Below are 13,848 nucleotides of genomic sequence, written 5' to 3'. Positions count from 1 at the left end.
ACAAAAATGAAGGCTGCTCTGAACTGAGAGAGCTGCATGCTAACAGTCACAGGAACATGCTTTTCTGTGTCTTGGCTCCTACTAAGCACCATAATCTAATCTCTTCTGGGAAGCCCTGAGCCCAGCGAGGCTGACAGGCCATTACTATCATCCTGGGCAAGATCACCCAGTGCTGTGTAATTGTAGACTGCAACAGATACAGTTCTCTGCTTGCACGTTACACCTCCCTAGTGACAATAGACCAATCACATTTACTTTTTAGCAGCTCAGACATGTTTGAAGCCTGATGCTCCAGGGAATGAGATATTTTTCTTTAGAACAGATTATTTCAGGAGGCTGCTGGCCCTTTTCAGAAGAACACACAGATGAGGCAAGTAGGTAACTGATGGTTGTTTTTTCCTTTTTATTTTTTGAAAATAAAACACCTATCCTAACAACTAGAGCCTTCTACAGTCTCACACGTATTGTGCATTGGAAATGGATGCTCCTTAGCTAGCTTTGCAGCTAACACAGTATGGGATTTCTGATAACATAATAGCTGGTATATATCCCATCGGAGAAGTAGCTGCATTTCAGTGTTGAGAGCAGATTATTCTGAAGTCCTTAAGAAAAAGTAAACAGACAAAGTGAGCCAAGACTGCAAGTGTACTTCTCCACACATCATGGAGAGGTCACAAAAATGGAAGAGCAGCCAAGTTTGTAAATATGAATTGTTCACTATTAAGTAACTACTGCAAAAGCTGCTTTCTTAGATTGCAGATAAAGCTGTTTGATCCACAGCAGTCTGCAGCACTTTTTACTATTCTGTTGTCACAGGTCAATCTGCAAATAATCTGGAGGTCTTTGGATACTTCACTGGGAAACCCAACTTGTGCAGAAGCTCCAAAAGAGTTCTTTTTGTTTTATTTATTTATTTGTGTGTGTGTTTTGTTGTTGTTATACTTAAAATGAAGAAGGTAGTGGGGGATTTATTCTCTCTATAAAACAAGCCCTCCCAACAAAAACAAACAAACAAACAAAAAATAGAAGCAACAAAGATTGGTGAAATGGCTGCAAACAACAACAAAAGAACAGATAATAACAACTGGCCAAAGGGCCTGCAAAACCAACAGAGACAATTCAGTAATATAAACCAACACACTGAACTTTACCAATTCACTCTTCCTACAGGGCAATCGTGAATTCTTACACACGTACTCCTCACGCATTCACGTAGCCATGAGCAACTAACTCAGCTCCAGCTGCCACATTTGGGCAGAGCTTTCTCTGAAACACAGATTCCAATTACATTTGCAATAATCTTATTACTACATTAGCCATAACCTGGTTAAGAACGGGTCTGAGAGATACCATTTTGGCAGCTGGGAAGAAGACAAAGGAGACATGCTTTTGTTATTTCAGTAACTAGGAAGATTTGCAAACCACAAACACATTTTGTGACAGAAATGTACCATGCTGGTCCTGTGCAGGCCAGTTTTACTGTTTAAAATACATACAGTACAACTCAGAACAAGTTTAAAGAAGTTATGAACTTGTAAATCTCTTCCTCAGCAGTAAACAGACCCACATTTGAGGACTTACTTACAATTTATGGTTACTTTCACATCACATATAATTTAAAGATATGATCGTGAAAGCAATTGACTTCATTATCAGTGAGCTGACTAAAACCTGCTTTGTAACTTAAGACACTTAAATGGTTATTTTGGAAGTACTTGCTTCACATGCAGTTCATCCAAGCTAATTAATCCCTGCCAGCAGTTCTGTTGTCACTTGCAGTCTATCCCTCTATCTGCACAGCAAAGTTTGCGATTCAACTTGTACCAGAACACCATTTCTTTTCCTACATGTGCAAGCAAGAGATTACTGAAGTCAATGATATTTCACCAGGGACAGAGCAGAATCAGGCCCTTATTGTTCTCTTCATGCTTATCTGACTGGGCAGAACAAATCAAATAGGAGACAGTCAAACAACCTGCTAGCCTTGGTTTCTCTGGGGAAAAGCAAGCTCCAGATAGGCTGTGCCTCCAATCAACAGCCTGATTTTCATGAACAGCAATATGCTTCTCTACGGTAATTGAAATGGAGCAATTCTCCGTAAACAGCTTGCCAAGCCTCACCTCATTAACCTTTATGGACTGACCTCCAAAATTCCTTGAAGCTGGAACACAGGTCTCCCTTGCCTCTGCACTATGTTTGTCCTTAACAGGTTGGGGAAACAGGGAGGGCACTAGTGAAAGAACTGCAAAACACACTATAACTGGATGGCAGAAACCCACGTCCAGGCTATTACTGGCTCCCAAACCCTCACAGGCTTCTTCTCTGTCTCCTGTGCTGGGCCATATTTCAGACAGCCTGCAAAGCCAGATGTGGATTACTAACCACCCTCCACCCCCCACAACACTTCTTTTAAGAGTCGTGAGTTAGAGCTTGCTGCCCGATATTCACATAAGTATTTCCTACCCCACACTTGACTTGAAGATTTAGCAAATTTGGGAATTCAACCTTATATCTTCCCCCTCCCAAGTCTGTCACTTGGAATGTCTACTCCCCATTCCAAGCACTTTATTACCTTCATTCACACCTCAGTGACATTTTCTAGTGACAATGAGGCTAGCTGCATTTGTAGTGACAAAGGGGCAGCTGCGTTTCTAAAAGCAGTGAAAAAAAAGCCAGGAGTCCAATAAGCCAACAAGTCCAAGAGTGACTGGATACAATAATTAGCACTTTATCCAAATATCCAAACTAGAAGCATCACACGATGAATGAAAGCACGTATGGAAGATGCAATTAATTGCACAGATCAGTAGCCACACTGACTCTCTGAAACCCCCTAGATTTCTTTGTCTCAATGTTAACTTCAGGGAACACGACCGTAAGAATGAAAAGGAAAAAAACTTTCTGGTTTTCTCCTCTGGAAGTCTGTACATGGAGATCATCTCAGCTGCAAAAACTATCTGCACTTATGCCAATCAGCAAAAGTCTTCAAGGTTAAAAACATACACCTGTGCTATTGCTTTGCTAAAGATGGCAAAACAGAGGGGACCAAAGCACCTCATCCCCAGTGTATTTCACTGCTTTAAAAGTCCATCACCTACACACACTTCATAAGCCATGGTCAGTGTTCACATCAATATTAGGACAAACCCACCTTCTTGCCATGTTTGACTATTCCTCTACACAGCAATTAGTTTTTGTTGCACAAGCAGGCAGATCAAGTCACATCAGCACTTTTTTAGAGTTTCCCAATATCAACCAAGTACTACCTGGGTTGGTTTACCCTCTCATTTCAAAGCAGGTGCTTTGAAACTGCAGAAGAACCTGAAGGTTGGGGTGAGAGGAGTTCCATGATCTAGGGTGAACCTAAGAAAAGCAAAAATAAAATCTGTCTTCATGTCATTATCTATGGAGGGCCTGAGGTAAGGGTCAGCAACTGTTTGTGGAAGAAGGAACAAACCAAAAAAAAAATGGACTTAAAAGTACACGATGGCAGAAGCTTCATAGACTCCCTTAAACTCAGCTGAAGGGAAAAAGAAATCTGGCAGAAAAAGGGAAAGGGAGAGCTCTTCATTCCCCTGGACTACGAAGAGGGGAGTGGTAGCACAAGCAGCTAGATAATCTCAGAAGCTACTAAATCTCTGGAAAGCATTGGCGGGGGGAAGCATTTAAACAGCATCTAGTCTTCAGTGCTCCTAGGAAATCCACTGACCATCACAGCAAAGGAATCAAACGTGTTTTAAAAATAATAGCAAAATGAACTAAACAAGTGTTTAAAGTTTAACATCTTTCCTGACCCTGATGCAAGTCACAGACCGACAGCAGGACCTGCAGCCAGTAGCCCTTAAACCAAACAAGTGACTGCACATTATGAAAGTTTCCAAATTTCAGATCCTCAGAATGAAGAATAGTTACATGGGGGTCTAGAGTCTGCCTCTTGCTCAAATACAACTGATTCTAAACAGCACTGGCATTGCCCCCCACGAGTCGCCTTTATCCTGCTGAAAGATTGCAAAGCGCTTTTCAAACTGCATCTTGTAAAACCTACAGAGGACAATAGTGGGTGGAAAAAGTGCATAATTGAGAAACTTGTCCAAGATCCTAGAACATGCAAGTAACTCGGGAACAGAACCCTTACAGAAACTGATACAGAGCAGTGTGCTTTCATGACCATATTTCGTATGCTTCCTTGGGGTTTTACCATTAAATAAGGTATGACCTCAAAAGTAGGAAACTCAGATGCATGTCTATCTAGTCAGGCGTTTAAGACACATAAAACCGAAGAATCGATGGTTCTAAGCAAGTATGCACTTTAAAATGGCATTCTGCCCAGCTAAGAGAGCAGGAGTTTCTAGCCTTACGGTTCACATGCATAGATAAATTCCTGCGCTCTTTCCTCCATACACATCAAACTCACTAAAAGCACCAAGAACAGTCGATGCCCTTCAGAAAGGGACACTCTGCACTCGCACACTTAGAGGCATAAGATAAAAGTTACTCCCAAGGAAGTTAAATTACACATATCCCCAAAGTGACTTTATATTGAGCACTACAACTGTCAGCCACTTTCTACAGCCTGACAGTCTCGGGAGAGCACCATCCTGTCCTCTCAAGAGCACAGAAGTCAATTCTGGGGCACCTACAATATTTACTTGTACAGCTGCTTCCTTATCTATGTGGACTGCACAAAGAATTTGCATGTTATGCAGACAGATAAAATCCGCTCCTACACAGACCTGAGAGAGCACGCACCAGTTTTATGAAGCAGGCTCTAATGTCAAAGCAGCAACTCGAGTGTGCTCCTCAATGAACAGACTTCTACTAGCAACTGAGGCCTCTTCACTGCCTAAGGGCACTACACAGCTCTCACCTCGATTATGTGCAGAAAAGCACAAGGGGGTCTCCAGTGGGTCTAAAACTACTGTTTAACAGTAGACAGAATTAAATAAATATATACATAAAGAGAGGATATATATATGTATTCAAATACTGCTCTTCCTCCAAAATCACAGTAAAATATTCAAGTTTAATGCAGAATTAAGCATTTCCACTGTAGGAAATTAGTTACGTAATTTATCCTAACATAAATATCTTTGCCCAGACTCCATTTTAAGTATATTTAATAGAAAGTACAGTTATTACCAAAGCTCACCCCTCAAGCTCTCATTCTGCTCCTTGGAAAAACCTGAAAGCCTACTACCTTGGTCTCATTTAAGGTTTTTGATAACCCATCTCCAAGAACCCAGATACAAATATTGACTTGGATCTCTTTCACTCCGGTTAGGTGAACTTCTTCTAGTCCTTTTTGTAATGCAAAGGCAACAAATCATCACCTGACTGTGAACTCAAGCAAGTATTTAGATAAAACAGCACGTGTCTGCAAGCCGAGCTCAAGATGCACTGGCAGGGCAGATCCAAACAGAAAGTTTGCTTTTCACCTGCCACGCCACATTCAGCATTATTATGGGCAGCGTCCTGAGGAGTAAGGCCAGCAAGCATACACAAATCTGAACGCACAAAGAAGCCAAACACTGTTGAACAAATCCCACTTGAGGCTAATTAACATTAAGGCTGGCCAGAACCTGCTGGGATTTAAACTTGCACTCTCTGTCCACGCACAACTTCAGGGAAGACTGAGAAGCAGTGACTGAACCACAGGTGCAGGAAAGGCTGGCAGATATCTGCGATCTGCCTTCGTATCATATGGTGATGCAGAACAGGCCGCCTCAGCGCATGATAGTTGGGAACGGTAGCCAAGCAGCTAATCATACAGGGATTGCTCGTGACTTTTGTTTGTTTTATAAAAAGGAGGTTCTGCCAATTAGATTCAATCAAACTTCTTTCTAATCGGGAAAAAAAATAAAATAAAACAATGCTCAGTAAGAATCTATCCGAAATACAGTCCTCCTCAAGTCACAAGCCTTCTTGGTTAAGTAAAAAGTTGCCACCAGCTAACGTGCAAGACAATACTGATTAGCCATCTGGTGAAGGCTCCTGCTAAGCATGTTACCCCCTATGCTGGGGAAAGCAGAAGGGGCATCAGTTACATTCTGTCCTTGCCTGCAATTGTGTGGCCAGCCCCAGGAACAGGCACTAGGCTTTCCAGCACAACCAGAAATTTTAGCAATTCTGGAGTTTTCAGCAGCTCCTTTTACTGCATTCCAGAAAGCATAAGCTGAACTATTTAAAACGTGATCTACTGCCTTTCTGAAAGCTGAATTTGTCCTCGAGCTTCATCGACCTTTGTTGGTTTTGCCCCTTTGTTTTCTTCTGCAAAAACTGCAACTGCCAGGAGGCTTCCCAGTCATCTAAAGAGCATCAGTAAACAAGAGCAGAGACAGATGGCTGCAGCTCAGTTTAAAACAGCACTCGATCCAGCCTCTCCCCTGCACTGCGAGTGCTCCCCACAAGATACAAACATGCATAAGCTCCAGCAAGAACACAGGAGTCCCGGACAGAAAGCAGGTAAGTAAATGCCATCTGATAAAGAAGGCACTGCAAGGACAGGATGCTGAGGTTCCATGTACAGTGAACATCCATTACTACTGTGTAGCTTCCCCCTAATAAAACAATAGGTTGCAAGGATGGCAGGGGGTGGGAGGAAGGAGTTCTCCCTCTGTTGTTACTCCCAGAAGCGCTGCTGGTAAAACAAGCAAACAAACAAACCAGCATGGAAAGCAAAACCAGAAACCTCCTTTCAGCAAAGTAGCTTTCCACCAAACTCACACAACCTGGTGCAGTGGGTGGTGTCCCTGCCCACAGGGGGGGAGGAGGGGTGGTGAAATTAGATGATCTTTAAGGTCCCTTCCAGCCCAAACCATTCAGTGATTCTGTGAACCTGGGAAAGTAACATCTTTCATAGGCCTCTCATTCACCTACTACTTCAGGAATGCAATCATTTTAACAAACATTACGTTAACCCCCTTATTGTAATGACAGATTCAAAGAAAAAGGAAAAAAAAAAAAAAAAAAAAAAGAACAGGGGATAACTCACAGATTTAGAATAAAAGTCTATCAAAACACCCATACTGCTTTTTCATTCCTGGATTTGATCACTTTTCATTTACTGCACAGAAGGCTAGTGGTGGTGTTAATACAAGAAATCATCTACAGTACGTACCTTGCCTTGCTAAATAGATACAGATAGCCACATATATTCCATAAGTCTACCTGAATAAACATAGTTCACCTCTTCCACCAGCTGTAAATCCACTGCAATTCCACGCAGACATCTGCATGCCTGAATAACTCGCACAAGAGGGAGTTCAAACATGGCCCATTCTTCCCCAAACAAAAATTTTGATTCTGATAAAATTAAATTACGAGCTCTCCCTCAGGGCTTCCTGATGCTCAAAGTTATTCCCTCACTTAGTGATAGCAGAAAGCTTCAACAGGGTTGCACAATCATCACCTCCAATCAGCTATAATTGAAGGATGACACAAAACAGAATGAGAAACTAGCAATCCAATTAATACTGGCAGGAAAAAAACAAGACTGTGGGAAGAGCATCATTTCTGGTAAAACTCCAGCAAAACCTTCAGGTTGGAGCATGTTGCCATACTATCACCTCCGAGGGAGGGTTTAACTACTCAATGCAAGAATAATAGGGAAGGAATGATCGCTTTACAACCCCTGAGAAGTTCTGGCCCCTATTTACGTCAGTGTTGACACTGAAACTTTGAGAACTGATTAACACAGGACTCAGCTGATCCTCTCAAGAGAAGCCTGAACCGACCCTTTTGGGAATCCAATCTGTACTTCTAAAATGCAGTCTGAGGAATACTTCTGCAGGACCTTCCTAGAACAGGACAGCTACAATGTAAACAGACTGTTCACATTAAACACTTGCCCCCTTTGGGTGATTCACCCAGGGTAACCAGAAAATCTCTCCCATTCATTTCCATGATGCCACTTCCTGCTCTGTACGTTAAAAAAAAAATAAATCTGGTACACACCTGCATCCCCGTGGAAGCAGCTGTCCTGGTGACATCTCCCAGAAGGCAAGTCTCCGTCACTTGGCCAGATCTGCCCTGTTTTTCGTACACCCACAATAGTAGCCTCGGACACAACGACCTGCTGCTGCCGGTGCCGTTTTTGAGACTGGGGGGTCGGTGGACTGCTGCTGTCAAAGGACTGCTGAGAGTTCTGGGAGGGAGAACGACTTTTATCCCGATACATGCGGTAAGTGGTGGGGCTGGGGGAGACGTGGCTGGACTGCCCTGAAGAGAAGTCTTCCTCACTGGAGGTAAGGTTCTCATTAGAGCTACAATCAGGAGTATATCCTCCTCCAATATCTTCAAAACTCCTCGGGGAATAAGATCTCCTGGGCCAAGTGAGGTGTTTTTCCTGGTCAGTCGTACTCTGATTTCTCAGGATGGGTCCTTTCCCTTCTGCCTCCCCCATCATTCCACCAACATAGATACTTTGATAGGGCTGAAAGTCCATGGGCTGCCAAGGTGAGCGGTTGCTGCCATTGGCATTAATCAGATTATCTTTGAGAAACCTGGGGTTCAGTTCAGCATCTTCGTATTCTCCATCATAGCCAAAACTGCTCTCTGAGGACCTTCCCCTGTAAGCAGGCCTCTGGAATTCATTGAAGCTGGGTACCACGGTAGAAGGAAGGGAGTGTAAGGACTTTTTGCGTTCCATTTGCATGGCTTGGCTACCAAGAGAGCTTATTTTATCAGAAACGTCTTTATCGTTGACCTTCACTAGACCCTTCTCGTGATGATACTCCATGTTCACATAGAAGGGCTTTTCAACAACATCCTTGTTATCTCCAGAATGATGTGAATTCCCCTTTTTAATCCTCTCAAAGTTAGACCTTAGGGCTGCCACACTGGTGCTGTTCCCTCTGTCCTTAGAAATAGGTTCAAACGATCCCTCCTTCTCAGCAGATCCCACTAGCCTGCGAGTGGAAGCCGATCTGTGTTTTGAAGGAGATCCATCTGTATCACAGCGAGTCTCCGTATCTTCTACAACTCTCTTCAGTTTCTCTTCACCATAGTACTTACACCTGTCCTGCTCTCCCTCCCCGTGATGGGGACTGTCCAAAGGCGACAGGTCTGACCCGTCACTCTGGGTAGACAGCTTCCGCAGAGAAGGTATCCTGGGTTTGAACTTTTCCTCCCCGTGGTGTGACTTGCTTTTTTCATATTCATCTTGGTCAGCAGACTGGTGATGATGCAGGTCCTGGATCTGCTGCTCTGCACCCCCTTCAGGCAACTGAGAAACACGTTTAAAACCCCATCTCTGTCTATCATAGCTTTTTTTCTCCTTTGCCAGAAGAGTCTGCAGGTAAATCATGCGGAACCTCTCCTTGTTGACCTCCATCTCCAGTCTCCGGATAGATGCTTTGCACATCTCCAGCTCCTGTTCAATATCTCCCACTGATTTCAGCTCCATCTTAGGAGGCTCAGAGTCTGCAAATTGTGCTTTCCAAGCCTCCACAAACCCCACAGGGTCCACCATTTTGCATACAGGAGTAAATAAGTGGAGAATAAGGAAGGGAAGCTGGAGAGAGGTAGCCGGAGAGAATAAAGCAACCGGATCTCACATGTAGAAGCAGAAACAGCTCCGGCAGGGTCAACTCAACGCGTCTCTTTCACGGTCCATGCAGAGGAACTGGGAGGCAAACGGCAATCCTCGGAACAATCTCTGCTCCTCGCCTCCTCCACCTCTCGCCGGCCCCAGCCCCCGTGCACTCGCTACTCTCCCCCCGACATGCCCGATCTTTTGCTAAGGAACAACAACGCTCCTACCCCGGCGATTCCAGGGCACTTCAAAGGGGAGGTGGACAAAGGAGCAGGCTCAGGGTGGGGGATAGAAGGTAAATATCGCCACCCACCCACCCACCTCCTGCCGCTGCCGTCCCGGCCCCGCTGCTCTGTGCAGCCGCTCTCGGCAGCCCTCCGCTCCGTCCTCCCCCGGCCAGCCCCCGTGTTGTGCTTTCTCTTTCTCTCTCCTCCTTTCCCCCTGCCCCTTTCCCTGTCTCCTCCTCCTCCCGGCTATTGTGCTGGCCTCCGGGCGCAGGGCGGCGAGCCCGGCCGCTACCCGGCGGTGCCGTAGCGCCCCGCGGCCCCGCGGCAGCCTCCCCGGCGCGGCTCTGGAGGCGGAGGCTGGCGGCGCGGCTCCGGAGGCTGCCCGCGGCTGCCCATCGCGGCCCGGCTCCGGCGGCGCCCCGAGCCGCGGCGCTGCGGAAGGGGAGGGAAGGAGGGAGGCAGGGAGGGAGGGAAGGATGGAAGGAGGGAGGCAGGGCAGGAGCCCGGGTGACACGGCGCTGGGGCCTCTTAAAGGGGCAGCCCGGGCCCCCGCTGCCTTCTGAGGCCCGGCCCGGCGGAGGCTGGAGCCGAGACAAAGGCAGCGGTGTGCGAAGCGGGGGCACGAGGAAGGAGGGCGGAGGGGGGCGAGGTGTGAGCACGAAGGGGGCTACTTTGACCCTCCTGAGCTCCCAGCTGCACCCTTCAGGCGCCGCTGAGGGTTTGGGGGGTGTTTAAGGAGAGGCTGGACTTGGTTTGGCGGGAGGCATGGGCAGTAGGGTGACGGTTGGACCTCGAAGGTCTTTTCCAATCTTAATGATTCTGTGATTCACCTCAAATCTAAGTGCTGGGTCGTCATTCATTTGGTCCTTGCTGCGTTATCAGTGCCTAGCTGGTGCTCTGAAAGTGCTGTGATATTGGTAATAAAGCCTGCTTTGTTCAGAGATTAGGTGCGCTTTTGTCCTGGATGTTAGCCTAGGCAGAACAAGCGGGAGCCCAGCTCTCCAGCTCTGGGTGATGGGGGGGCAAACATGCTGACCAGGGGCTGGCTGCTGACTCTCACTCCACCTGAAATCGGAGTACACAGCTGTGTTTAGGCCCTGTACCCTTTTCACATACTAATTCAACCTCTGAAAAAGCAGTAATGGATACACTTGAAATTGCAGTTTTCCTGTCTGAATGATGGGAGAGGTGAGATATTGTACACCTCACATCCCCTAGGAGCCTGCTTCTTTCATGCCAGAGGTGGGACAAATCGCCAAAGTGAGGAATACCTTTTCTCATGCATTGTATCAGAAAAGATTGTGGAATATAGCTCCAGCAATAACTAATACAGTTCCTTAAGCATGAAAAGCACAAGTCCGCAAGAGCGGTTCTCTTACCTTCAAAATATGCAATGTTTCATAATCCACTAAACCATTTTCCTCTTCACACTTTTTGATATAACATATCAAATATTTCCAGACATCACAAACGGCTAATCATGCATTCAGCTTTGCATAGTTCATCTCCCTTGCTGTTTGTTTCCTGGCTTTAACCTCTTTTCCTGCACTTGTTTCCTCAGCTTCTAACACACTGGCTGATCTACGTGGAAAACAGATTATAATCAAAATCATAATGAAATCTGTATACTTAGTAAATATCTATAAAAGCCTTCTAGGGAATTTCCGTCTTTCACAGAAAGAAATTGGCTTTTCACCATTGATGCTGTTTGCTGTCATGCCGGTTTGAACAACGACATTATGACATACAACATATTTCTAGTGATATGACATTTAAGATTTTACTAGTATCATTAAAATAATGACAGTTATATTACATGATAAGGATATGTTATGAATTTGTTCCCCCTGTTTGTTCATAGTTTGTTGTTATTGGTTTATTATTTCTAGAGTGTTTTCTCACACTCACTGGGCTCACTTTTCCAGAGGCAGCAAGAATTCTGATGAGTCAGAGGAGGGAGGGACTTCTGTATGCATGCTTAACTTTTGGTGAACACTATTAAACAACTGCAGCCTCTGTATTCATTGAGGTACTACAGCATCAGAAGTTCCGGTGGCCATTGAAGTGGTCTCTGAATTTTTGCTGATACTTTCTACATCCGACAGAGTATAGTTTTATCAGGATACAAAATTTCATTAGGGCTCTGGAGGCAGACATATGTCTGGGACTGGTGACACAGCATGCTGTGACAAGGGGGCTAAACAGCCAGCCCATTCAGCTCACGCCCTCTGCTGGCCCACTAGAGATTGCCAGTTCTTGCCAGTTAGAACTGGAACTGAAATGGCCATGGAGCTCCCTCCTGTGGGGAACGAGAGCTTGTCCGCTTAGCCTTAAAATCGGAGCTCCAGGTTATGAACTTCATCATGATCCCACATGCAAGAATCAGGAATTTTGTAAGAGAAAAAAAAATAGCACATAAGGAGCCTTTCTAACGAGAAATAAAACACTATTTCTCATTCACATGTGGCTGAAATTAAGAAACTATATTTTTGTATTACAAGGCAGCACACTGTGGTAGAATCTGGCTAGGCCAGTTATCTCCCCATGTCCTGTCCAGTTTAAATTATTCTGTGATACCAGGAATACGGAAACCCCATTTCTTAAGATTCAGAGAATGGCAATTTGTTGCTGTGAGAACAACCTTATGGTCCAAAATCAAGGAAACCCATCAGCTATCTCCATTAACTAATGCAGATTCTGCTACAACTTCAACCTGCCAAACACTTCATTTTAACTCACATCCTATGAGGATGTGATACAGCAAGAAGTTTTTAGCATTTGCACACTGGTAAGCTTTGTTATACTCCCCAGGAAAACTTCTGACTATTGATGAAAACCTGAAAAGATACAGAATACATCTACTCATGAAGAATGAACTCTGGTTGTACCTCAGTGAGATGAGCCTGAGCTGAGAACCAACAGGAAAGGTATGAATCACATGACCTATAAGAATATAAAGAATAACACCCTAAGTGCCAAATAATCACTCAAATGGCAGAAACAATACCACTAAAGATTAAAGTGAAAGGGTGTTTTACCTTAAAAACGAAATCTGCCTGCCAGGTGAATGGCTTTTCTTGAATGGCATTTCTTGAATGGCTTTTGATCCATTACCAATTTTTCCTCAAAGAGATATACGTGCTTATTTAAACAGAAGCTCATTAACCATTTAGCTTGTACTTATTAAGACAAGAAACAGCATAACACTAGTATGTCTTTGGGGAGATTATTACACATGTTCTTTAATTTTGTTTCAGACTCTCTCTGAATTTCAAGTTATCCAACATCTTACTTGCAAATTCCACAAGGAAGCTGGTGCTGAAACTGGTGCCATGATCACTATGAAGTTTTCAACTGGTATAAAATTATGTTTTAGCCTGCTTGTGTTTAGAGTTAATGCAGTTGTTCTGACATTGTTTTCAATAATATTAAGGCTTCTTCAAAACAAACCAAGTTGCTGATAGAATGGAATAACATGCATACAATACAACATAGACCAGATAGGAACATTTACGAACTTGCAACCTGATGTTTATTTTCCCACTACAGTTAGGTTTCTTTTGTGCTAATACGATCTAAGATTCATTTTAGATTATCAATTATTAATACTGAGGAGTTCTTTACAGGGGAAGTCTCACTGGGACTTAAAAGAAAAAAAAAAAGTCTCAAAGCATCTGTCATAGATTGGATGAAGTCAGACCACTGCCAGGGGATAGTTACTGACTGACAGTTTTGCATAAAGTTTTTGGAACTACAGATGATACAAACCAATAATGACATCAAGCAATGCACTGAATCATTAGAAAAACTGTCCTCATTGATTTTCCAAGCAACATGAGTGCATTGCTGAAGAAATTACACCTCTGATTTTGTACAAGAATTGCAGTCAGCAACAAAATAAATTCCTGACAGATTTTTTTTTTTTTTGAGAAAAACAATCTATTTTTTTTTCTCCCTTTGATTTATTTTTGATTCATTTTGCAGCTGCAGACACTGACACCGGGACTGCATCAAAACCTAGCAACTAGCCTAGACAAGAAGACAAGGCATGCTATCCTAAAACCTCCCTTTTGGCCTCCAGGACCATTA

The 13,848-nt window shown here is 44.2% G+C and overlaps 1 protein-coding gene across 2 annotated transcripts in view; it reads right to left on the bottom strand.

Moving 5' to 3' along the window:
* Positions 1-10,223, bottom strand: part of BCR (BCR activator of RhoGEF and GTPase) — a 99,159-nt gene extending 88,936 nt beyond the window's left edge. The window contains exons 1-2 of one of the 2 annotated variants that reach the window (XM_035340170.1): positions 9,854-10,223; positions 7,954-9,622 (exon numbers count right to left, since the gene is read on the bottom strand). In XM_035340170.1, coding sequence (XP_035196061.1) covers positions 7,954-9,469 — 1,516 coding nt within the window. In that variant the 5' untranslated portion in view covers positions 9,470-9,622; positions 9,854-10,223. The other variant, XM_035340169.1, reaches the window with a different exon arrangement.
* Between the last annotated feature and the right edge of the window lie 3,625 nt (positions 10,224-13,848).

Source organism: Oxyura jamaicensis, chromosome 15 (assembly GCF_011077185.1).
Source record: "Oxyura jamaicensis isolate SHBP4307 breed ruddy duck chromosome 15, BPBGC_Ojam_1.0, whole genome shotgun sequence".
NCBI classification, from domain to species: Eukaryota; Metazoa; Chordata; class Aves; order Anseriformes; family Anatidae; genus Oxyura; species Oxyura jamaicensis.
Note: the sequence above shows the minus strand (reverse complement) of the source record. Positions and strands in the feature narration are given on the sequence as shown.